We start from the raw sequence: 24851 nt of genomic DNA, 5'->3' as shown, positions 1-24851 counted from the left end.
ACCAGGACTATGTGAGCAATAAAAACCAATAGTATCAAGGATAACTCCTGAAATCTTGGTTTGTAAACCAGGTGGGTAACAGTGGCACACACTAAGATAGGAGACTAGAGAAAGCCCACATTAGGACAAGAGACTGGAGGAGGCCCAGGTGTCCAAGGAAATACCGTGAGCTCAATTTTGAACTTGTTGCCTTTGAGACACCTTTGAGACATCCGAAGTAGAGACTGCAGAGAGTTGTATATACAGATCTGATACTCTGAACAGGTCTGCCAATAAAAAAGTAAAATTTATACAGATTACATTTAAAGTCATTTGTGTGGAAGAGATTGTCTACAGAGAAAATGAAGACCAAAAGTGGAGAACTGCTATTGGAAACATAATTTTACACCAAGAAAATAAGGAAGCTTAAGAACTAGAAGTATAAATTGAGGACATATATCACAAGGGTTTTGGTAAAATATTTAATTTTAAGTTCCTGATTACTTCTAATGTATCGTTAGCAAACAATCAGTTGATCTATGTGGATGTGGAGATGGTGACAGGGTATGGTAGAGGGGTATGTGTGGCTCAGAGAACCTATGCAGGTATAAAAATAGAAATGTTGGGGTTAATCTCATTTTAAGATTAAATCAAGAAGGAATAATAACAGGAAAGGGAAAGGGAACTTCCTCTTTCAATAAAGGCAGACTAGGTAACTCTAATCAACTCTCTTGGCAAGGATAATTTTTAAAGCTGAACAAAACATAAAAATCATCTGCATACAAGCCTATGGAAAGTAACAAGGTAGTAAAATATTACCCTTCCAAGACTGAAGAGACAACAAATATCCAGAAAAGTGAACATGTAATTTGGGGCCTGCTTTGGGCCTGGGGGTATTTGCTGATTCTAGAAGAGGGTCTTGAGGGACTGAGAGCCTAAGTGACTTCTCTGACAGCCTTGCAGAGTCCCTGGTAAGCCCCTCTGCAGTAGGAATAAGGGCAATCCTGAATAGACTGTCCTTTGCAGGGGAGGACAGCCCAGCTTCAAATCATCTAGTACCTGAAATCAGGTTAAGTAAGACTCTACTGCTAGTGCAGTTAAGTGTCTGTACATTGTTAGTCCTGCTCATTGCTGCGTCTCTAGGTCTCTAGCACCTAGCAGCACAGTGCCTTGAACATAACTGAGCATTTGAGTGAGCGTATATAGTCAACAGGAATCACTCAAATGAAGAGATCCTTATCTTTGGCTTCTTTCCAATTTCCCAGAATACATAGTATGATGCTGGGACTTGAATGAAATTAAAATGATATTATCTTCAGAATTAGATTTTCTTTGGGCTCCTTTTGAGAGAGATTAGGATAGAAGGTGAAAGTATTATGACTGACTTGGGGGGAAAAAAGTCCTATTTCCTCTTGCTTATAGATATTTGCTAGACTTTCCATGGCTGCTTTTTTTCTAAGAGAACTGTGTATAATTTTTGGAAAAAATATTGAATTAATTAAATATTACTACAGTGAATCATTTGGAAGGAATGGTTCTTTATAGCTGTAACATCCATTAAAAAGATATTTCTTTGAAAAGCACATCCTTTCTTTGCAAAGTTTTGAATTGCAGGTTATTTACATATTTTAAGCCTAAATTATGAAATTCCTGTGATTCTAATTTATTACGTTTAAAAATGACTTAGCAGAGTACCGCAGCCAGAAGGCTCAGTTGCAAAACCATGGTCTTTAAATTGATTTGTTTGTTTTGGTGTTCTTATGATTTTGCATGGCAGCATATTTTGTTGTATATTTACAATAGTTACATGATACTTACTATTGGTATTTCCTTTATGGAAAGAGTTCTTAAGGATATTTTTATGTGTACCTCCTCATGAACCTTGCTAGTCACTGAAATACAAACTTAGGAATGGTAAAACATATCTCCCTTTGTTATTTCTGTTTATTGTCTTCACTTCATTTTCCCTCTCAGATTTTGATTTTCAGTGATCTCATCTAGTCCTTTACACCCTTTATTTTAGTGGTGGAATGTGGCAATCAGGGATAGGGAAAATAATGAGGTATAATCATTAAAGGTATCTTAGAACCTGGCATATTTCAATTATTCATATTTAACCTATTTGAAAGTATTTTATAAATATGATTTTATAATGAAGAGGGCTGTTACACTATTATGTTAATTACTAAAAGCTCCCACATTTATAATCTTTAATACCCCAGATATTTTATATGTCCCAGATATTCAGTATTTTAATATAGAAGTCCCTATTATTCAATTTCAAAATAATCAATACTATCTCTAAAAATACACAGATATTGTGTAATTTTAGAGTTCCTTTACTTTTTACTAGCACTATTCATGATAAATATATTTTTCAGTTTTATTCAATAAGATTCTGTTCAGAATCTGTGAAACTTAAATACTTGCTCTTTTGGAGTAAGCCAATGATTTATTTAATGCTTTTCTATGTTGTGTATTGTAAGGAGAAATATCTTCCTGATGGATATAATACAGGCTTGTTGGAGACAGAGCTATTTCCCTCCCTGCAAGGAATGTATTATGTTGTTTTACAAAATGCTTTCTTGCACCACTCATGCTAACTAAAGAGCGAATTTAAACACAGACATGTTTACTACACTTTCCTTCCTTGAATGGGTACAGTTTTTAAAACTTGGAAATGTACCATTAACTCTTAATGTCTCATTTCATTTTTGAGGAATTCAAGTTGGGATGCCAGCCGTACTATAGTAATGTAAGAGGAATGGTAACTGGCATTAAGGCATGCACTTAAGCAATAGAGGAATTTACTTTTCAGTGTCTTCCAAGGTCCATGAGGATGCACACTTATTTATCCAGAGAGTATGGATCTCACGTATGTTTGTCCAGAGGGTGTGACTCTGTGGAGGAGAACACTTACTGGTAAGTATTGAACTCTTATTGTATTATGTTTCAGAAAAATATGTTTAGAAAATCAGTTGATTTTTAGCAGTGATGAAATCTCTTAGTCTGTGCTGGTTTCTTAACAGTGGACAGTCCCAGATGTTGAAGTCAGCACAACAAGAGAAAAACCCAAATCCTGATAAGACTTGAGGATTTTTCGAAAATTAAATGCAAAATAGTTGGGGCAAATGTTGCTGCGGGAGTCAAGACTAAGTAATACAGTAAGAAGATATGAAGTTGGAGAGCTTCTCATGTTCTTCTTTTGTATAAAGTTTGCATACGTACAAAACCCAGGACTTTAATGACTTTAAGAGGGGGCAGAATTGCATCTCTTGGAATTTAACAGACTCATGTGAACTGGAATGTACGTTGTGGCCCTCACAATTGATTTTAATATTTCTTTGCAAAGTCCTTTCTGTTTCTAAATAAAAGCTGTGCCTTCTGAAACCTGTAAGTGATGTATACTGGCCACATCAAATCTTTTAAAAGTGTTTTCCAAACCCAAAATTGTTAGTGTGGAACAAATGTTTCTTTTGGGAACACTAAAACAAAGGGGTATGGGAGGATTGATTTCAGAGACCAATTGCTGCTTCTGCTTTATACTCTAACATTCTTACCCTCTTTCTCTCAGCCAAGAACTCTTATATGTAATTGGCTTTTGGTTGAAAAAACATGTAAAATAATGTTTTTGTGTGTGATACAAAAGTTTAGAATAAAACAAAAACAGCCACTCTAATATGTGGTAGGTTTTCTGGCAATTAACCATAGCACATAGATATTTGCCACAGGAAATGCCACTGCCAGATCTTCCACACCATGACACGAAGGCTTAGCATTGTTTTAAGTCATGCCTTAATAAATGATGAATAGAAGTGCAGAGTCCGTGAGTAAGAATTCAGTGCTTAGGAGTGTTTTTGGCATCTGGTAGACAATTGTTTGTTAGAGTTGCCAGTTATTAGCTCGCTGGCCTTTATCAAAGTGCTTTACTATTTTGTTTCTTCTGCTGTAGATATCCCTGTGTTATCTCCTATTGTGATGACTGGCAGTGTCCCACTGTGCTAAATCAAGAAGACTGGATATATAGGTCCAAATCATGGTTATGGAGATGTTAGGGTGGAAGACAGCAGTGTGGACATGATAGAAAGAGGATTGAGAATACATTTCTATGTGATCCATTTTTGCTTTGCCTTCTGTCTAATTCTGCCAGTTCCTAATCTTTAGGACTCACCTCAAAATCTCTTGAAGCCACTTTTTAGAAGATGTGCAAAATGTGTGTGTAGGGAGAGAGCATCAAGAGCAGAAAGAGTAGGTGAGAGGGTAAGAGATAGTCAGTCACCCAGCAGCTGCTTACTGAATGCCTGCTGTGTGCTAGGAGATGGGGATACATGAAGCTTGTGGTCCAGTTGTGAAAGATAGGCCATAAACAAATAAACATGTTGTATATTGGATGATAGTAATGAATAACTGGTAAAGGTGGGTAGTGAGAGCTGGGGTAAGGAGATGAACTCAACTCGAAGTAGGGTCATCAGGGAAGGCCTCATTGAAAAGGTGGTATTTGAGTAGAGGCTTGAAAGAGGTAGGGGAGCCAGCTATATGGAAATCCAGGAAAAGGGGAACTGAGAACACATACTGTAAGTTGTTAAAAGGACTTTGACCGTTCCTTTGAGTGAGATGGAAGCCCATTGGAGAGTTTTGAGCAGAAAAGTGACATTATTTGACTGATTTCTTAAAATAATTCCTTAGGCTACAGTGTAGAGAATGGATAATAGAGGGACAGTGATGGAATCAGGGACTGATTAAAGGTTTTTTGAGTAATTGAGGCTGGAGAAGATGGTGACTTGGACTAGGGTGGCAACAGGAGAGGTGACTAGTGTTCAGTTTCTGGATCTGTTTTGAAGGTAGACCCTTCAGGATTTATTGGCCTTTTGACTGTGGGGAGTGAGGGATTGAGAGGAGTTAAGGATGACCCCGTAGTTTTTGGGCTGAGCAGCTGGAAGGGCAGAGATATCATTTACTATTTATCAGGATGAGGAAGATTACAGGAGGAGCAGGTTTTAAGGAGAGATCAGTAAACGTGTGAGCAAATGAGATTCCAACTAGATATTCAAGGGTAATGTAGACAGAAGACAGTGGATATAAAATGGTAATTATTTAAATGTTCATTTTGCACAAGTTGATAAATCATAAAAGTTCTATTTAAATGATTTAAATCTCCATGAAGATGTTGCTATAATTCACATTTTATCGATTAGGAAATAATGCAGAAGGATTAATATTCCTAAGATCACTGATATGAAACTTTGTTTTATGACTAAGTTCCAGGTTCTACTGACTTTATTATATTATAAAATAGGCATAAAAGTGAAATTTTCATTATTGCCATAATTGATTAAACAAGTAATACTTCTAGTTGCCTTTACATTACACACACACACACACACACACACACACACACACGCACACTGTCTCTCTCTCATAGAGAGGTATAGATAATATCTTTGAGGCTTATGTAGAAAGATACTTTTTTTGACCTTTTGGTGTGTTGAAAACATACTATAATGTAGGTTTTAATTTTGGATATACATTTTAAAATTATTTAAATGGTAAATGGAGATGGCTATGAATATAATTAATTTTTAAAGCATATTCTTAAGAAAATTTCTTTTGAAAACAGTTTACTTCATGGTAATTTATGTTCTCTTCAGTTGTTTAAAGGGGAAATATATTTGCATACTCAAGTGTATTTTTAATAGTAGAATGTATGATGTTTATTTTTTGAAACACAAATACAAATAATGGAAACACATGTGATTGTCTGAGCTTTGACATTATTCTAGGCAGGATGACAAACTGTCACAATCCAAACAGGAAAACAGAAATTAAAATCTATCAAAAGTTTCTACTCTGTTGCTTAAAGGTTTATGTACTGTTTATATTTTTTATTCAATAAAGTGATAGAAAGTTACTTTATCTTATAAAATCCTAAGACACTTAAATTTTGTGTAGTCTAATAAGTTAAATGATCAGGAGCAGATTAATATAGTTCTCTTCAATAAAGTAATAAGTACATATCCTTAAAGGTCATATATCTAATTTTGTGGAATATGACTATTTAGTTTCTATAACCTTGGATTTTTAAAAATTACAATTTGTGATCTCTCATCTATGTAAATAGAAAACTGTTTCTGATTATACAGGAAGCCCTACATGTTGCAGGAGTGGAAATGCAGTTAACGGCTGCGGTGTCATTTCTGACCATTCTGCAGGACGAATCAGTGTCAATTCATTCATATACCCACTCATTCCTCCAAGTCATTCTCCTGCATCTGGAGCACAGGGACACAGGTCAGGGGCCAGCATGCTTAATTATAGACTTGTTTATTGTTTTTTGTATATGACCATGATATTATATAAATACTGTTAGCCTGATGAGGATAACTGAGTAAGGCCATGCTGCCTAGGAGTTGAGCAGTGGAATGACTTAAAATAGCTATGGCTGTCTTCTTATAAAACCCACAAAATTTAATATCCTTGGAAACTGAAGACCCATTAATTCATCTTATGAATTATACTTTCTTCTTAGTTTTTTTCCTTTTCTAGCAGTCATGTTTATAGTTTGTACAATAAAACAGCAAACCTTGCTTTAAAGATATCTTACCAATACTATTTTTTTAAAAATATAAAAATTTTCTAGATGTTGACTGAGACAAAATAATAGAGAAACTTTTTAGAATAGTAATGAAAATAATTATTTCCATTTTATCATTAAGTGCTATTGTAACTATTAATGGATGAGTTGAAACTGAATTTGAAGTGAGACTTTTAATTTAGTACGTTTTATCTGTGTCAACCAGGTGTCAGCAATGCATGGCTGGAAACTCTTCTGTCTGTTATAGAAGTATTGCCAAAAGAAACCCTACGGCATGAGGTAATACTTTCATGGGGTAAATACTAATGAGTAAGTCACTCTAAGGTTTTTTTTTTTTTTAAAAGGTTTATTGTCAAAAATGGTTTTTAAAAAAGAAAGTTGTTTTTCATTTTGAATGTAACATGTGCACATTGTAGAAAATTTGAGGAATATAAAATATAGAAGGAAGAAAAAAGAATTTGTAGTTCTGTACTTGTCCACTTTTAAGGTCCTGATGTATTTCCTTTCAAATTTTTTTCCTATATATGGTTGCTGCTTGCCATATCAGTGATCATACTGAATTTATATATGGTTGTTTTTCATTTAGCATTACTTTCCTATATTATTTTAAACTCATTTGGTAGTAGCTGCAGAATATTTTACTTGTTAAACATTTAAGCCTGTTTTCAGGCTTATATTTTACTATTGAATAGGACATTAATGAACATTTCTGTAGAGCTCTTCCTGTTTTTCAGATAATTTATTTAATTGTAGCTTTCAAAAAGAAATTAATGGATCAGAGGGCATTAATATTCTTAAACTTTCTACTAACAATATGTGAAGATGCTCTTTTCCTGGACTTTTATCAGCAATAGTGTTTCTATTTAATGGGCTAAAAATGGAATTACATTTTAATTGGAATTTTAAAATTATTGTGCTGTTGAATATTTTCTCATATTTATATCAGTTTCTCTGTATTCCTTTGCAATTGTTTGATCCTATCCTTTAATCACTATTTATATGTGCTATTTACCTATTATGGTTGCCAATTCTTTGTTATACTTACAAATATTATTCCCAACATGTTGTTTGCCTATTAATTTTCAACATTGAACAGCACACTCTTCCCTAAAGGTTTTAAATAAATTACAATGAGAGAAGAAGAAGAAAATGGAAAGGAAATGTATCCACTAATGAAAAGATTTTGTATTCTTTGAACATTATTTCTATATATATTTCTTTCCAAATATGTCATGATTGAAAAAAAGAGTCATCAGCCAATGAAATGTCCTCTACTGACTTCATTAAGTATCTTTGTCCTTTCTTTGTCTTCATAGTTTATGGTCATATCACAATGCTTAAATATTGGCTTGAAAATGGGAAGATTTTCTAGTTATAAGGATGTTTGCATACTATCTGATGCCAAACATCTAGATGATTATGCATATTTAAATGTTGAACATAATGTAGACATGTGATTTTTATATTTTTTGAAAAGCCATATGCTGTATAATGCAATTTTTACTCTAGAATACCATATTATTTAACATGTGGTTTCAAAGATTTTAGATATGTAATTCTAAACTTTTCACTTCTAAATTATCAATGCATATTCAATAATTCCAGCTACTTTGAGAGGAAACAAGCCAGTTGACTATAAGAGTCATAGAATTTTAGAAATTAAAGAGATCTTAGTGGGACATATTCTAATTTCCATTTTAAATAGATGAGAAACTGGAGATTAGAAATAGTGAGATTATGGCCGGGCACGGTGGCTCACGCCTGTAATCCCAGCACTGTGGGAGGCCGAGTCGGGTGGATCACAAGGTCAGGAGATCGAGACCATCCTGGCTAACACGGTGAAACCCCGTCTCTAGTAAAAAAAAAAATAAAAAAATAAAAAAAAATAAAATTAGCTGGGTGTGGTGGCAGGCACCTGTAGCCTCAGCTACTCGGGAGGCTGAGGCAGGAGAATGGTGTGGAACCCGGGAGGCGGAGCTTGCAGTGATCCCAGATCGGGCCACTGCACTCCAGCCTGGGCGACAGAGTGAGACTCCGTCTCAAAAAGAAAAAAAAAAAAAATAGAGAAATAGCGAGAGTATTTGGACAAACTAAAGAACTGGGGCTGGAATCAGGGTCTGATCTTCATAGTTTTTTATAGTCTGTCAGGCTGTTGTAGTATTTGAGTGCCCAATGTATACATAATGCAATATCAGACTTGGCTTATTGTATTCAAATGACATAATTATTTAATAGGATTTATTTGAAGCTATAATGTTTTTCATCCCATTAGGATAAATATAAAAATCTATATGAAATAAAAATACATTTCAAAGTATTTAGTCATTAATTTGCTTTTTTCTTTTTAAAATATATATTTCAAAATTCTGCTTTTATCTGTGCATACAGAGCATTGTAAAATCACCGTTAACTTTACTTCAGTTTTTTTCTAATTGTTTTAATTGCATAATTTGTAATTATCTTTACCTTAATAACTCAGAAGACAAAATAATCCAAGTTATTGAGTCATGAACCTCAAACTGTAATTCAGATTCTTTAAAAATATTTAGAACATTAAAATACTCTGAAGGAAATAGCCGACATGAGTGGCATGAATGTATAAAATTTTGTGAATTTTTTTCTCTGAATTTTCTCTTTAGATTTTGAATCCACTTGTTTCCAAGGCACAACTTTCCCAAACAGTCCAGTCTCGTTTAGTTAGTTGTAAAATTTTAGGAAAATTGACCAACAAATTTGATGCCCACACGTGAGTATTTGTGTGTAATTTTTGGTCTACTTTATTACATTGATATAAAATGTATAATGACTGTATAACAATATATTTGTATTATTTCATACTGCATACAAATTTAGTTATCTTAACTATTTTAACTTTATAGAATTCTCATGACAGAATTTACTTATTCAGATGCCTTTCTTTTCAATCTCATAACTTTTCAGAATTGATAAGCTAAACTATTTTCCTACTTCCTATCTTAATCTTCCCTATCTCATACCAAATGTAGTTTTGAGGATAAAATGGCATTACCTTATTGACTTTCAAAATGGGCAAACAGCATAAAGATAGAATTTCTGCTTTTATACACTGTTGTTGTGAATTTGTTATTTTGAATAATCTAACTTACTTTGAGGTTTTATGGAGCATATGTATAATTCATGTGCTACTTCTTGCCTACTTATTAAATACCAGATGAAAAGAATGGAATGTTGTGTAACTGTGATACAAGAGTAAAGCTGAAGAATATTTTGGTTGATGGTTGCTAGACTCAGATATTCCACTGCTACAGCCTTTTATCCTAGCTATAGACATTTCAACTGCCAATCCAAGATTAACCATTATTTTTAAAAGACTGTGGTATACATAATTTACAAGTAGCTAATAACATCCAATTTAATAAGTAGCTAATAACATCTAAATTTAATAACATATGTAAAATACATTGTAAAGTATTATTTTTTCTATTAAAGTACATTTGTTATTATTAAGGTGAGTTAAGATTTTATTGATAATTGTTTGGGAATATTATTCTGAAACACTCATTCATTTGCATGTTTCTTTTCTCCCCAACTTCAGCATTAAGCGAGAAATACTTCCTCTGGTAAAATCACTCTGTCAGGATGTAGAATATGAAGTTCGATCTTGTATGTGTCGGCAATTAGAAAATATAGCTCAGGGCATTGGGTAGGTATACTTTGAATTCCTTATGCCATTTCCATGAAAGCATGCCGTTGAAAGGCTATATTTGATCTTTAAAAATGATCATAACACGTACCTCCTCTATGTCTGGATTAAAAGAGATAAAGAGGAATGTGCTTAGCATGGTGGTAGGTATTTGATTAATGTTAATTTCTTTTATTCTCCTTAGTTGCTTAGTTATTATTCCAGACACCTAGATTCAGGAAATGAAAGATATCCCAATATAAACCATACTTGGAATATGTTTGACTGGCTATTCTTTGACTATATTATTGGGTCATTTCAGGTGGGATTGCAGTTGTCCCTCCATGTCCTTGGGGACTTGGTTCCAGGACCTCTTTTGGATACCAAAATCTGAGGATGCTCAAGTCTCTGATATAAAAGAGTGTAGTATTTCCATACGGCTTGCTTATATCCTTCCACATGTTTAAAATAATCTCTAGATGCTAATAATACCTAATATCATATAAATGCTATGTAAATAGTTATGCTGTATTGTTCAGAAAATAATGACAAGAAAAAAGTCTGTACATGTTCAGTAAAGAAGAAATTTTTTTTATTAATGTTTTCTATTCATGGTTGGTTAAATTCACAGATGCAGAACCTGCAGATGTTGAGGGCTGACTACACTCTAATGGAAGACTTTCTATAACTTCTGTGCAACTTCAGGCTTCCAATATTTGCTTTGTTACTCTCCTTGTTTTATGGGTGCCTGAAGCTCCAGGAGGGACATAGCAGCCAGTCTCCTCATCCATAAGAACTGATATCATTTCAGTCTTAGAAGTATGATATTAAAGGGAGTCTTCCCTCAAAACCGTCTTGGGAAAGCTTTTCTTTTAAAAACAAGATTCAAAATTGGTGCAAAAATCATTGGAACCTCTCATTTTTAGCAGAAGTTGCTCTGATTTCATCTGGTTCTTTGTTTCACAAGCTAGGGCAATCAGATTGTGGTCATTTGTACCTTTGTTAATTTTTTAAAATATCTGGGCCAATATTTAAGGCTCTGAAAAGGCTTTTGAATGTCACACAGGCTATAGTAGAATGTCACACAGGGTATGGTAGTGTACTCTGTCCTGTGTCCACTCTTACTAAATAATATTTCCTAAGTGTTGTGTTGGAAGTTTAACACAATTAATGAAAGAGTTATTTGTTATGATTATTTTCATTTTTAATGACCAGAGATAATTAAGTTGAATTTGCATCACTCTAACGTTTTTAAAAAAAACTCTGTTTAAAGATTGAATGAAAATAACTTTTACTATAGAGATGAAATTATTTTTCTTAAACTATTTTCTTCCATTGTTAATAAATTCAAGGATTTCAGTAGGTATACAAATATATTCTGAGCAAAATTTATGTGAAATAAATTTTTATGACTTTTGGATATGTTCTGTCACATTTTACTCTTTTACCTCCTCTGTCTACATCCTGTATTTGCCTAATGTTTATGAACTACTGGTAATGTTAATATCTGTATCTGTATGACCGAGATCAATCTCTTGGAAACTTTTTTTTTTTTTTTTTTTTTTTTTGGCACTTCAATTGCTTGAGTCCTTGTCTTTGTGCTATGCTGTCTAATATGGTAGCCCCTAGTCACATGTGGCAATTTTAGTTTAAAATAAGGAAAATTAAAGAAAATTAAAGCTTTAGTTCCTCATTCATAATGAACTTATTTTAAAAAATGCTCAGTAGCCACATGTGGCTACCCTATTGAAGAACACAAATGATAAACATTTCCATCATTGGAGAAAGTTCTACTTGACAGCATTGTCTTAGAGTCGTTGAAATTTGCCCTGAATTTTTTAAAGGTTTCTACAGCTCTTAATAACTTTCTTGGACTCTATCAACATCTTATTTCAATTATAATTGATGCCATTTTCCATCTTGTACCCAAGAAAGCTACCCACATAATAAACCTCTCCTTTATCAAAGTGTTTGCCATTACAATGACACCTTATCATGAGGAATAAGCAGACACAAAGTGTTGAATAAGAACTATTTGTGACTGTCTTATAAATATTATATACTCCCTAAAAGCATTTATATTATATTTCATTCTTCTAGATAGGACACCTAGAGTAATATATCATCTTCTGTATAGAAATTAGTTACCATAATGTCATGTATTAGGTGAATGGAAAAATAATTTATACCCTGAAATCTAGATAAAAATATATTATTTAGGTTTCTGCAGTTACTACTGATAAGTTTTTCTAATTAGTCCAGATATTTGCTGAAGTTGCTTAAAATGGAAAACTATATTATAATTTATAAAGTTTAATATAAACTCTTAGTTATTAAGATTTCTGTAGGTAACAATATTATGCTGGGGGAAGTGGGATTGATTTAAATCATTATGAAATTACTATTAATGTTTCTTATATGTATGATATCCTTTCCCCATAAGACTGAAAGCTTCTGGAGAGCAGAAACAGTATCTTTATGACTTTTCATATTTTCTGCAGCAACTAGCCCAGTCACTGGTTTTTAGTAAGTTCTTGCTACACATTTATTGATTTGATTTGTTTTCTTCTATTGCTTACTGTGCAGGACAGAACTTACAAAAAGCGTGGTGCTCCCTGAATTAATAGAACTTTCTAGGGATGAAGGCAGCAGTGTACGACTTGCAGCTTTTGAAACTTTGGTTAATCTGCTTGACATATTTGATACAGGTAAATCATGTGGATACATCTTTGCTTCTGAAAATAGTGTTTTTCTACATGTTTTATGTCACTAATCAGGAATAAAAGTAGATATAGAATTTCTTATGTTAAGCCTCCCTTCCTCTCCCTCTTTTTATGATTCATTCTGTTTTGGTGTCTTCTTGGCTTTCACTTTTACCTCATGGTGTCGTAGTCCATTTTGTGTTGCTATAACAGAATACCTGAGACCAGGTAATTTATGAAGGAATTTATTTTGGCTCATATTTCTAGAGGCTGGGAAGTTCCAGATTAGGCAGTCCCATCTGACCTGTTTCTGATGAGAGCCTCATGCTGCCTCATAATGTGGCAGACAAGTGGAAGGGGAAGCAGACCTGCAAAAGGGAGAGGGAACAAAAGAAACTGACTTTGTAACAACCTGCTCTCCAGAGAACTAACCCAGTCCCACGAGAGCTAACGCAGTCCCTTGTGAAGGAGACCTCACTTAATACCACAGGAACTTCACCAGTCAACCCATGAGAGTGGAGCCAGTGGGTGGACCCATGCGACCCCACCTCTTAAAGATTTCACCATCCACTATTGCTGCACTGGGGCCAAGCCTTGACAGGCATTTTGATGGGAACAAACCATATTAAAACCAATACCACATGGCATACAGTGTTGCTGCTACATATTCCATCTCTCTTTTCTCCCATCAAAACTTAACTGACTTGTGTGTATATAGGGCTAAGAATTTGACTTTAACTTTTTCACCTAATGACATTAAGACAGATCCTGAGACATTGTCTACATGAGTTTCCTCTCTTTAGTAATATTTTAATGCTAGAAATCTCATGGCCATTGGGGAAGAAATTTGGGATGGGATATTTGAGTGGGAGAGGGTAAAGAGATATTCCTTAGTGTTATGTAAATCATGTCAGAGACAGTTAACTGCTCTACTGAATGTATGACTAGACTCTTGACTAATGCTGGACATTAGTTATCAGTAAACATTAACTATTTTGATAAAGTGAAATTTGGAGGGGTAAATGTCAAGTACTTAAGTACAAAATTCAATTGTGTAATTATAGTATTACATTTAGTTGGATTACCAACATTTTATCTGAACTCCAGGAAGACTCTTAAAGATTATTGCAATATGGACAATAATTGTGTTTGGATTTTCCAGAACAGTTATTTAGACAATATGACAAACCAGAGGAATAAAACCTCAATACATGATAAGTGAATGAATAAATCTTTTTTCCTCTAATAATGCGGCATCCCCAGGCTCCAAACTAGAACCTTGCCATCATCTTTGATCTTTTCCCTTTTACTGCCCACACCCATTTATCACAGAGCTGGGTCTAACTGTGTTTGTGGCTTTATTTCCTACCATTTTTTCCCACTCCTCTTGTGTCTGATGCTCCAGTCCCACTTGCTTAGCATACCTTCTTTCACACCGCTAGTCTTTTCTCATATTTTTTCTTTCTCTATTGTTCCTTCCCTCTATTTTTCTCCTAGCCAACTCCTTCTGCTTCTTTAGTTCCCAGTTTAAATACAGTTTCCTCCCTGACATCTTTCTAAATCCCTGACACCAGGCGTTGGCAAACTATAGCCCTTAGACCAAATCTGGCCCACCCCCTATTTTTGTGAATGAAGTTTATTGGAACAGAGCCACACTTATTTGTTCACGTATTGTCTGTGGCTGTTTTTGTGATACAAGAACAGAGCCGAGTAGTTGGGACACAGCCTGCGAAGCCTAGAATATTTACAAAAAAAGTTTATAGATCCCTGCCTTATACCAGCTGTTAAGGCAGTGATCACATTGTCTTACATTGTTTGTGTTTGGCTTTTTTGCTGGTTTGCATTTCTTAAAATAAGAGACTATTTATTATTCATATTTCTATTTCTACTTAGTTACAAGGCTTGTTCTGTAAGAAACACAGTGTGTTGAATGAATGTCATTTAACAAAAATAGTAGATATAACGCCGAAATGTAATGATAATAGTAATAATAATACTCATAAGCCTGTTACAGCATTTTACTTAACATTTCCAGATAATAAAGAAGTGATTCATTTCTGAAATTTAAGAAAACTGTGAGAAATTTGGAGAGCATTTAGAATTGAGAGTTAAATATCCCTACTATGTCAGATACTTGTGACCTAAGCAGATGTACTCAAAGAATCGATTAATTTTTTGAAGAAGAGCCATCTAAGAAGTAAAAGTGATGAAATGCAATACATAGAACATATTATAAGCTAATATAATTTTAGTAAAAAATGAAATGGTAAAATGGGCTTAAGCTGCAGCATGGTATGAGATGTGTGTAAAAGAGAATAAGAAAAGTTTCCTTTGCTTACTATTTATTTATGTTAATGGTATTAGAATTCTTTTAGTTATTCAGACTCAAATCCTCAATCATCTTAGCTTTTTAATTCATAATCACTCTTTATATTCTGTTCCCAATGGCCTGCAATCTGAAGTCCAAACCCCTTAACCTGACATTAAAGTTTTTGATCATTTCAAGCCTCCTCTTAGCCCTTTTTCACCACCCACCTCCATCATCATTGCTTTCAGGTATTTTCTATTACTATGAGGCTAATGTAGTAATTTTTCTTTCTGGAATTTGTGTGTATTAGTTTCCACATGTGCAGTGTGGATGACTGAATTTAAAGTATGTATTATTTTGTTTTGTTTTCCAGATGACAGAAGTCAAACTATACTTCCCTTAGTGAAATCATTTTGTGAAAAATCTTTCAAAGCAGATGAATCAATTCTTATTTCTTTATCTTTCCATTTAGGAAAACTATGTCATGGACTATATGGTATGATATATCCTAAGAATTTGAGACTGTTTTCCCTTTTTTTCTACCTTAGTCATTAAACTTTGGCTCTTCAGTTAATTGTAAAGCCTAGCTCTTAAGTATATAAGAATCTTATGAGATCTTAGAATTTTGATAACATCATTTAGAGCACATTTAGGAATGACTTTTTCACCAGTAGAACCTGTTTGAAAGAACAGTGACAGAATAAAGTAAACATAGCTCTTTAAATCTCTGAATATTTTATACTTATATATTATTTGGTATGTAATAATAGAAGCTCAGGCTTATTTACTATTTGTATGTAGTAAGTATACACTTATTAACCATTTATTGAATAATTTATTATATCATTAGAGAAGTTCAGCTTGGGATGTGGAATAATAATACCGTAACTCTTGGCATTTTGAACACATAGTTCTTAGCTTACTATATCAGTGTGAGATTGACTGTTTAATAATGAACTCATAACAATATATTATGAGTTTCTAGCTCCTCGAGATACTTGATGAATGTGGAACCATTCCATTGATTAAAAATGTTTTGAATTTACTTTGCTGTCTTTCAGATTCCGTTTTTAAGCTCCTTCCCTGCAGAGACACATACACACATGCATGTGTCTTTTCTGCCAGCAATTTTAGAACATTTACTATAAGAAAATAGCAGATGTATAAATAGCCACAATGTTATTATTAGCAACTTTTTAGTGGCCTACAATATGATACATGCTGCAGCAATTAATGCAGGCATATTTCCTGCATTATGTAAGTTATACTTTTGAAATTAAAATATTACTGGAATTAACATGAGGTAAAATAATGTGATCTGTTAGATTCTTAACAGTTACTCTTTTCATGTTCCTTTTATTTGTAAACTATCTGCAACCATTTATTTAAGTATTTGGCTTCAATTATATTTTTCTTGTACTTTGATTTTCCCTTTTTAAATTTTATTTTCGATTGAAATGTTGAGCATAGGTTTTTATATTTGTTTTAGGAATTTTCACTCCAGATCAGCACTTGAGATTTTTGGAATTTTATAAGAAACTTTGTACATTGGGTTTGCAACAAGAAAATGGACACAATGAAAACCAGATTCCACCCCAAATCTTAGAGCAGGAGAAGAAATATATTTCAGTACGGAAGAACTGTGCTTATAACTTTCCGGTAATAAATATGTATTTATATTTACTGAGGATTTTTATTATAACTTTAAAATAGGTGCATAGATGGCATTCAAAATATTGCCATTTTTGACACTTACTGCTTAGCATTATGTCTAGTGTACATAGTACATACAGAGTAAATATTTGAGAAATTTATATATCTGTGTATAAATCAGACTGATATACACATATTTGGATCTTCCAAATATGATTTCTAATTAAATTACAATTCAGAGAACATGATTTCAATTTAAGTGAGACGATTATAATATTAGGTATTGATGCATGTTTTTCTTTCCTTCCCACTCATCTCCTCCCTTGCACCTCCACCAGGCCATGATTGTTTTTGTTGATCCTAAAAACTTCCACATGGAACTCTATTCTACATTCTTCTGCCTTTGCCATGACCCTGAAGTACCAGTCAGATACACTATTGCTATTTGCTTTTATGAAGTAAGTCTGAAGACTTAGTATCACTTTACATTTGTTGTTAATTCTACCTATGTATACTAGATGATTTTGTGCTTGTAGATTATAAGATATAGACTGGATATCTCTTTCATGTTCTAGTCTTAAATCTTGTTTAAAAACTTCCATAATTTTCTTCTTTTTTAGTATGTTTACAGAATCCATTTCCATAAATACATGATATTTGTGAATTCTTTTATTAACCCATTCATTCAGCATATCTATACCAAGTGTTTACTTTAAACCAGACATTGTGGTAGATATGGGTGATGCAGATTTTAAGGTAAAATCAGTTTTTATATGCTTTATAATATTTACAGTTAACTTTGCACCTAAACTTAAGCACTTGAGAACCAATAGAAAATTGAAACTCATTAATTATTTTTACTACAAATGGATGGTGTTTCATGAGCATGGCTTTTAGATTCTGCTATTATGACTCTCTATAAAGTACGAGCAAAAGTAAGTTGAAACTTTTATGATGAATTTAACTTTTTAACCCTTGAAGTTGAAATTTGGGGCATCTTTCTTGAATGACAGCAAGAAGTGCATGTATGCCGTGGTTGCAATAAATACAGATAAGCTATAACTTTCAAGCTCAAAACTGACACATAAAAACCTCTGGATAGGCCGGGCGTGGTGGCTCACGCCTGTAATCCCAGCACTTTAGGAGGCCAAGGTGGGTGGATCAGGAGGTCAGGAGATCAAGACCATCCTGGCTGAATTTGTGTCCTTTGTAGGGACATGGATGCAGCTGGAAACCATCATTCTTAGCAAACTATCACAAGAACAGAAAACCAAACACCGCATGTTCTCACTCATAGGTGGGAACTGAACAATGAGATCACTTGGACTCAGGAAGGGGAACATCACACACCGGGGCCTATCATGGGGAGGGGGGAGGGGGGAGGGATTGCATTGGGAGTTATACCTGATGTAAATGACGAGTTGATGGGTGCAGCACACCAACATGGCACAAGTATACATATGTAACAAACCTGCACGTTATGCACATGTACCTTACAACTTAAAGTATAATAATAATAAATAAATTAAAAAAAAAAAAAAAAGACCATCCTGGCTAACATGGTGAAACCCTGTCTCTACAAAAAATACAAAAAATTAGCTGGGCGTGGTGGCAGGCATCTGTAGTCCCAGCTACTTGGGAGGCTGAGGCAGGAGAATGGTGTGAACCGGGAGGTGGAGCTTGCAGTGAGCCGAGGTCACCCCACTGCACTCCAGTCTGGGAGACACAGCGAGACTCCGTCTCAAAAAAAAAAAAAGAAAACCTCTGGATAAGTGGTATAAGTTCTTATTCTCAGTGAGAATATTTCACCCCCTTCCTTGCACTGCGTTCCTGTGTCAGAGCACTTTGATTTTCTACAAGTGTGCAGGATATCCATCCATAGCATCATTATAAATGTTGCTTAGATTCTTTTTTGGCTATTGGGTGATAGTTTTACTTTTTTAAAAGAACACTTTTTCTGGTATGAATGAAATATATATGCATTATACAAAATCCTGGACACCTTCCCTTTAAATTAAAGTATAATTAGTTAAAATAATTTCAGTGCTGCAAAATTATATCATCTTTATAAAACACACCTGTAGAACTCTGCTTTTTAGGAGGAGTGGGGATAGGGCAGAGAGCACTGACCAGCTGAGCAGAATATTCACCTCCAACATGCATTAAATGGTCATTTAGGCTTGGTTACCATGTCCACATGTACTTGTTAGATCAGTGGTCTCCAGAGACAGTTGTTCAAGATTGGAGTCTGAGAATGCAGCATTTATGCAATTTTAGACTTTCTGTTTTTTCTCATCACTTTAATATATAATTTTATTTATGTTTTATAGTGGACATAACATAGCACCATATAATTAAACATATGGAAATGTATATGTGTATACAAATATGCTTTCACTGGTGGAAGTGAGTTTGATAATCATTGATCTATATTTGCTGGGTGGCTAGTTTTCATATTCTTCCACAATCATACCATGTAGGTAGGGTAAAAATGATGTGCCTCTCCATAAAATGAAGGGCTTGTGTAAGTTTTTTTGTTTTTTTTTTTTTAAGTAATGAAAATCCACTGGCGGATTTAACTTTTTCTAACAGTGTTAATGCTAGCTTCTGATAATTGCTTTACTGTATTCTTTGTTCTTATTTTTCATAATAATAATATTTTGGAAATATTTTCGACAAGTCAAAAACAACTGTGTTAGAGGAAAGAATTTTAAAACACTTTCTTTATCCAGGGACCATTTTTTTTTTTTGTCCAAATAAAACTTTAGTCAAGCCCAGTGTGTTTTAAAAAGAATAAGATGAAGTAGAAACTGGTAAATCCACTATTGTGGGCTCCGAGTTTATCTGGAGGAGACAAAAAAACTGCTGTTTACAAGGGGAACTGTTATTCGAGACTCTCCCAACTCCTCTCATGCTGATTAAAGTCTTTGATGGGGAAAAGGAAAGTTGGTTTGCTTTCTTAGAAGTTATAACTACCCCGGTATCACTGTAGGCCTTCAGTAGAAGTTACCCTCTGGGAAGTTCTGAACTCATATGAATACTTGCATGCCCAGGATATCCTTTAAGACCCTGTTGGCTGCTCTAAGACTTTAAAATGTGAACTAGAGGCCCCTGTGGGCTTGTTATTGCTGTTGATGTGAAAGTTATGACTCTGGTAAATCCCATTCCTTTGTATTTCCTCACCCCTGTGTGTGTCCACACACTCCAGCATTCCACGAGGCAGACTAGAAAGCTGGTTATTTGTGCCACTAATTTTTATAGAATCTAATTTTATATTTGCGTTATAACATGGCTTTTAGAAGAAATATATAACAAGGATGTATTTTTAAAAATTGTTGTAACCTGTATCTGTCTAGTAGTCTTAAATCTGAGAGACTTTATTGCTGTATTTTAGGTGTCTAAGCTTCTGAATTCTGGAGTATATTTAATACATAAAGAACTAATAACATTATTACAAGATGAATCACTGGAGGTAATATTTTCTTACTCTTTGATGTTTAATTCTTTTATGTTTGGTCCAAATACACCAATGCCTTTTCTCCCCTACTTCTTGAAATTGTGTGAACTCTTTCAGCTGACTAGCTCCAGAAGCTTCAAATTGTTGTACCACTGTATCATAAACTGGATATTGGGAAAATAGTTTAAAAAATTAGGTTTTAAAATATATTCAGTTTTAAAACTTAGTATATGCATATTTATTTATTAAGAAAAATTTAGGAAGTGCCAAAAAACAGACAAAAGAATGCCTTTAATTTCAATTACTGTTACTATTTGTTTTCTTTTTCTTTTTTTATATGAATGTTCTTTTCTATATAAAGGTTTTTATTTTACTCAATTGTAATCATATATCACATTTTATAACTTTTTTCTCTTGCCACTGTTTGTGTAGTATTTTACCACTTAATATGTACTTACAAAGACTTTGAAATACTTTATTTTGATGCTATATTTAGATATTCCTTTCACCTAAATGTTAGTTTGCCAAAGCACAACTCATGAATATTTTGATATCAATGAGAATATTATCCGATTTAAAATACCTGTCAAAAGTTTGGAGGCAGTTTCTGAACATATTAGTTTTGTGGAAGTAGCTGTCTCAGATTTAGACTATTTGAACAACGTCAAGAGGCAGGTATACTAATCTCTTTTCGAAGGTTGGCCAAGGCAGTTGATCACGTTTCTAAGACTTTTCAGCAAGAAGATGGCAGAGTAAGAAAATACAAATACCCAAAATGTTGTTTGGGGAAAAAAAAAAAAACCCACTATTACTATATAGAAATTGACATGTAGAGTAACTAATCTAGAAAAAAACCATAGTAATCACTATAACAGTAATAAATATCTCTGTTAAAAGGTACTAGATGCTCTTATAGATCATCTTCCAGAAATCTTGGAACTTATGTCTACTGGTGGAGAAAGCAGTGTTCAAGAAAATAAGGTAAACTTCATCTTTCAGAAACATTCTGAGCTGTGTAAATATTATCCTACTCTACAGGGTGTTGTGAGGCATCAATGAAAGAATGTTTGAAAAGCATGTAAAATAGTGCATGCCGCACAGCAGGTAGTCAGTAAAAGCCTATTAGAGTATGAACAGCTTGAATTTCCTCTATCTTTCTTACATTAATAATTTTAAATTACCATGATCGTTGTTTATTGTCTTTGGAGTTTATGTTCATATTTTCATTTTTCATTAGCATTAATGATTATTCCAAGAATAGCAAATAGGACAAAAGGGTAGAAATTTATTCTTTATTATTAATTTTAAGCCACTGTGTAACCTAAGAAAAGGGTAGGAATTTAGGAGGTCAAAGCTTGCTGACAGTAATATATAATACATTTTACTGTAGTTAGAAAAGTTGCTATGATAATCTGACAGGAAGAAGAATGAGTTGCAGTTTTTATTTCAAAATTTGGTTCACAGGAATCATACGTTTTACTTAATGATTTCTTTTAAAAGTGTTTGATTTAGTCAGATAATTTTCTCCTTGTGACAACTAAGATATCTCCTAAACTCTGAAATGAGAAGGAGTATTCCCCTCCCCAATGTGTTACAAAACTGAGTAATTTTACTGAGTGCTGCAATTTATTTATTTATTTATAATTGATTTGTTTTTTGATGCGTTTCATTTTTCAGTTATCTTCTCTTCCTGACTTGATTCCAGCACTCACAGCCGCTGAACAGCGAGCTGCAGCCTCTTTAAAATGGAGAACTCACGAGAAGCTACTTCAGAAATATGCCTGCCTGCCACATGTCATATCAAGTGATCAGATTTATTACCGTTTCTTACAAAGAATGTTCACAATCATGATGACAAATGTGAGCTCAGTACCTTTCATCTTATTCTTTTGAACTCATGGTTGAGTCTGGAATTATCAAAACTCTTCATATTTTCAAAATAGTGGAACAAACTCAGTTCATTCCATTCTCCCTAGGAGGATGTCAGCTTCCTAGGTCCAGAGGAGGGGACTCAGGTTTCCCTTTCCTTCCCCACTAGGTCTCTCTCTGCGAATCTTCTCTCCAGCTGGAGAGAGGAATGACTAGGTGGCACTTTCACCTATCCTTTGATTATATACTGCCAAGAACAGGGCAGACTCGCTTCAAACTTGAAATAGTTCTTCTTAAGAGGAAGGTTGACAGGACTCAGTGACCTTGACTGCAAAGGACCTTCTGTTCTGATTGCACATCTGATACATCCACACCCTTAATGTCTGACCCCAGGTATGCTGTTTTGCCAAGGCACCCCTTAAGCTTCCTGCTATAAGTTTGGTTACTTTTATAGTGTGGCAGTGGAACAGAGAAAGCTTATACAAATACATGGATGCCCTACTATTGATAGCTTTATAAGTAGTGTTAAAAGAAAAAAAAAAGACTCCTCCCTCAAAACAAGGTGGCACTCAAGCCTCCCCACAAAGTTGTCTATTTTTTTCACAGAAATTTCCAAGGGGATTATTTAACTCATAATTCACCTTACATTTAATATGACATCCTATTGCAATTTTTTGAAATATAGAAACATTCCATGGCTCTGTTATCTGGGCACAGAAGGCTTGGGACAAGCCCAACTGGTCAGGCCTACCTCTGGGGCAGATGCTGAGTTGGGGGAGTACAAGCTGGGTGGGCCCCACACTCATCTGCTGGGCTGAAAACCCTGGGGTGCGTGTGCCTACCTGGTTGTATGCCAGTTGTACCACTGCCCTGCCCAGGGATCTTCCACCCTTGACAAACTGTACGGCCAGACTACCAGCAGACATACCTCGCAACCTGCTCTGAGCTGGGATCAATCCTACTGAAACTATTCAAAAAAATTGAGGAGGAAGGGTTCCTGTTTAACTCATTCTACAAAGCTGCCATCACCCTGATACCAAAATCCGGCAAAGACACAACAAAAAAAGAAAACTACAAGTCAGTGTTCCTGATGAACATCAACATAAAAATCCTCAAGAGAATACTAGCAAACCAAATCCAGTAGCACATCAAAAAGTTAATTCACCACAATCAAGTAGGCTTCATTCCTGCAATGTGAGGTTAGTTCAACGTAAGCAAATCAATAAATGTTATTCACCACATAAACAGGATTAAAAGCAAAAATTATATGATCATCTCAATAGACGCAGAAAAGGCTTTTGATAAAGTCAAGTGTCTCTGTGTTAAAAACCCTCAACAAACTAAGCATTGAAGAAACATACCTCAAAGTAATAAGATCTCTAAATGACAAACCCACCGCCAACATCATACTGATTGGGCAAAAGCTGGAAGCCATCCCCTTGAGAAATGGAACAAGACAAGGATGCCCACTCATACCACTCCTATTAAACATAGTACTGGAAGTCATAGGCAGAGCAATCAGGCAAAAGAGAGAAATTAAAGGCATCCAAATAGGAAAAGAGGAAGTCAAATGATCTCTCTTTGCTGATATGATACTATACCTAGAAAACCGTAAGGATGTTGTCAGAAGGCTCCTAGACCTGATAAACCACTACAGTAAAGTTTCAGGTTACAAAACCAATGTACAAAAATCAGTAGCATTTCTATACATCAATAACGTTCAAGCTGAGAGCCAAATCAAGAATGCAATCCCAATTATAATAGCCACAAAAAAAATCCAGTAACACATCTAATCACGGAGATGAAAGATCTTTACAAGGGGTACTATAAAACACTGCTGAAAGAAATCATAGATGACGTAAACAAATGGAAAAACATTCCGTGCTCATGGATTAGAAGAATTAATATTGTTAAAATGGCCATATTGCCCAAAGCAATCTACAGATTCAACACATTCCTATCAAACTACCAATGTCATTTTTCATAGAATTAAAAAAATTATTCTAAAATTATGCTTGAATAGCCAGCACAATCTTCAGCTGGTATTTCAGCCCTCTGAATACCAGTTTCCTATCAGCCTTTTACCTGTTAGTTTTAGAATCCATTGATGATCCTTACTTGAATCGGTGATTTCATTATAACTTCCTAAATAATTTAAAAATTCCATCATTTCTTATGCATTTTTGATGGTGGCATTGTGTGAAGAAGTGCATTCCTTTGTCCACATTGGTTATTTGATTGCCTTGAGCTACATTTACTAATGTAAAGACAGGATGAATTCTTAATTTTTTTCCTCTAATTATCAGTTTTCAGAGCTAAGAGGTGGCATAGTAGCTATTTTTAATGGTGACAAGTGCACTTTGTTTTTAACATCTTTTTAGATAAAATAATGTTATTGCAGTTATTATTTTTTTTGTGCACAAATTGTTACAACTTCTTCAAGCTGGTTCTTATGTGCTTTTGACCTGATTATATTTATCTTTGACTTCTGGCCCAGCAGAATACCTCATACCATAAACTATAATATATGTTTTATGTGAGGTACAAAATATATATATTTTAATGACTATTATATATGTATTTGAAATTCTATCAGTATGCATAAAATGAAAGAAAAGAATAACATGCTT

General features: G+C 34.2%; 1 protein-coding gene across 6 annotated transcripts in view; it reads left to right on the top strand.

The window, feature by feature from the left end:
- Positions 1-24851, top strand: part of LOC105467503 (protein phosphatase 4 regulatory subunit 4) — a 105984-nt gene that overhangs the window by 49269 nt on the left and 31864 nt on the right. For 2 of the 6 annotated variants that reach the window (XM_011717127.3, XM_071099658.1), the window contains exons 4-14: positions 6120-6267; positions 6777-6850; positions 9211-9317; positions 10146-10253; positions 12819-12940; positions 15616-15738; positions 16732-16901; positions 17234-17353; positions 20290-20367; positions 21250-21333; positions 22030-22212. In XM_011717127.3, the coding sequence (XP_011715429.1) occupies positions 6120-6267; positions 6777-6850; positions 9211-9317; positions 10146-10253; positions 12819-12940; positions 15616-15738; positions 16732-16901; positions 17234-17353; positions 20290-20367; positions 21250-21333; positions 22030-22212 (1317 nt within the window). Of the gene's footprint in view, positions 1-2797; positions 2902-3008; positions 3659-6119; positions 6268-6776; positions 6851-9210; positions 9318-10145; positions 10254-12818; positions 12941-15615; positions 15739-16731; positions 16902-17233; positions 17354-20289; positions 20368-21249; positions 21334-22029; positions 22213-24851 lie in introns of those variants that run through there. The other 4 variants (XM_011717128.2, XM_011717129.3, XM_011717130.3 and 1 more) reach the window with 4 other exon arrangements.

Source organism: Macaca nemestrina, chromosome 7 (assembly GCF_043159975.1).
Source record: "Macaca nemestrina isolate mMacNem1 chromosome 7, mMacNem.hap1, whole genome shotgun sequence".
In the NCBI taxonomy this organism is placed as follows: Eukaryota; Metazoa; Chordata; class Mammalia; order Primates; family Cercopithecidae; genus Macaca; species Macaca nemestrina.
The sequence above is the reverse complement of the archived record's forward strand: the minus strand, read 5'-3'. Positions and strand labels throughout refer to the sequence as shown.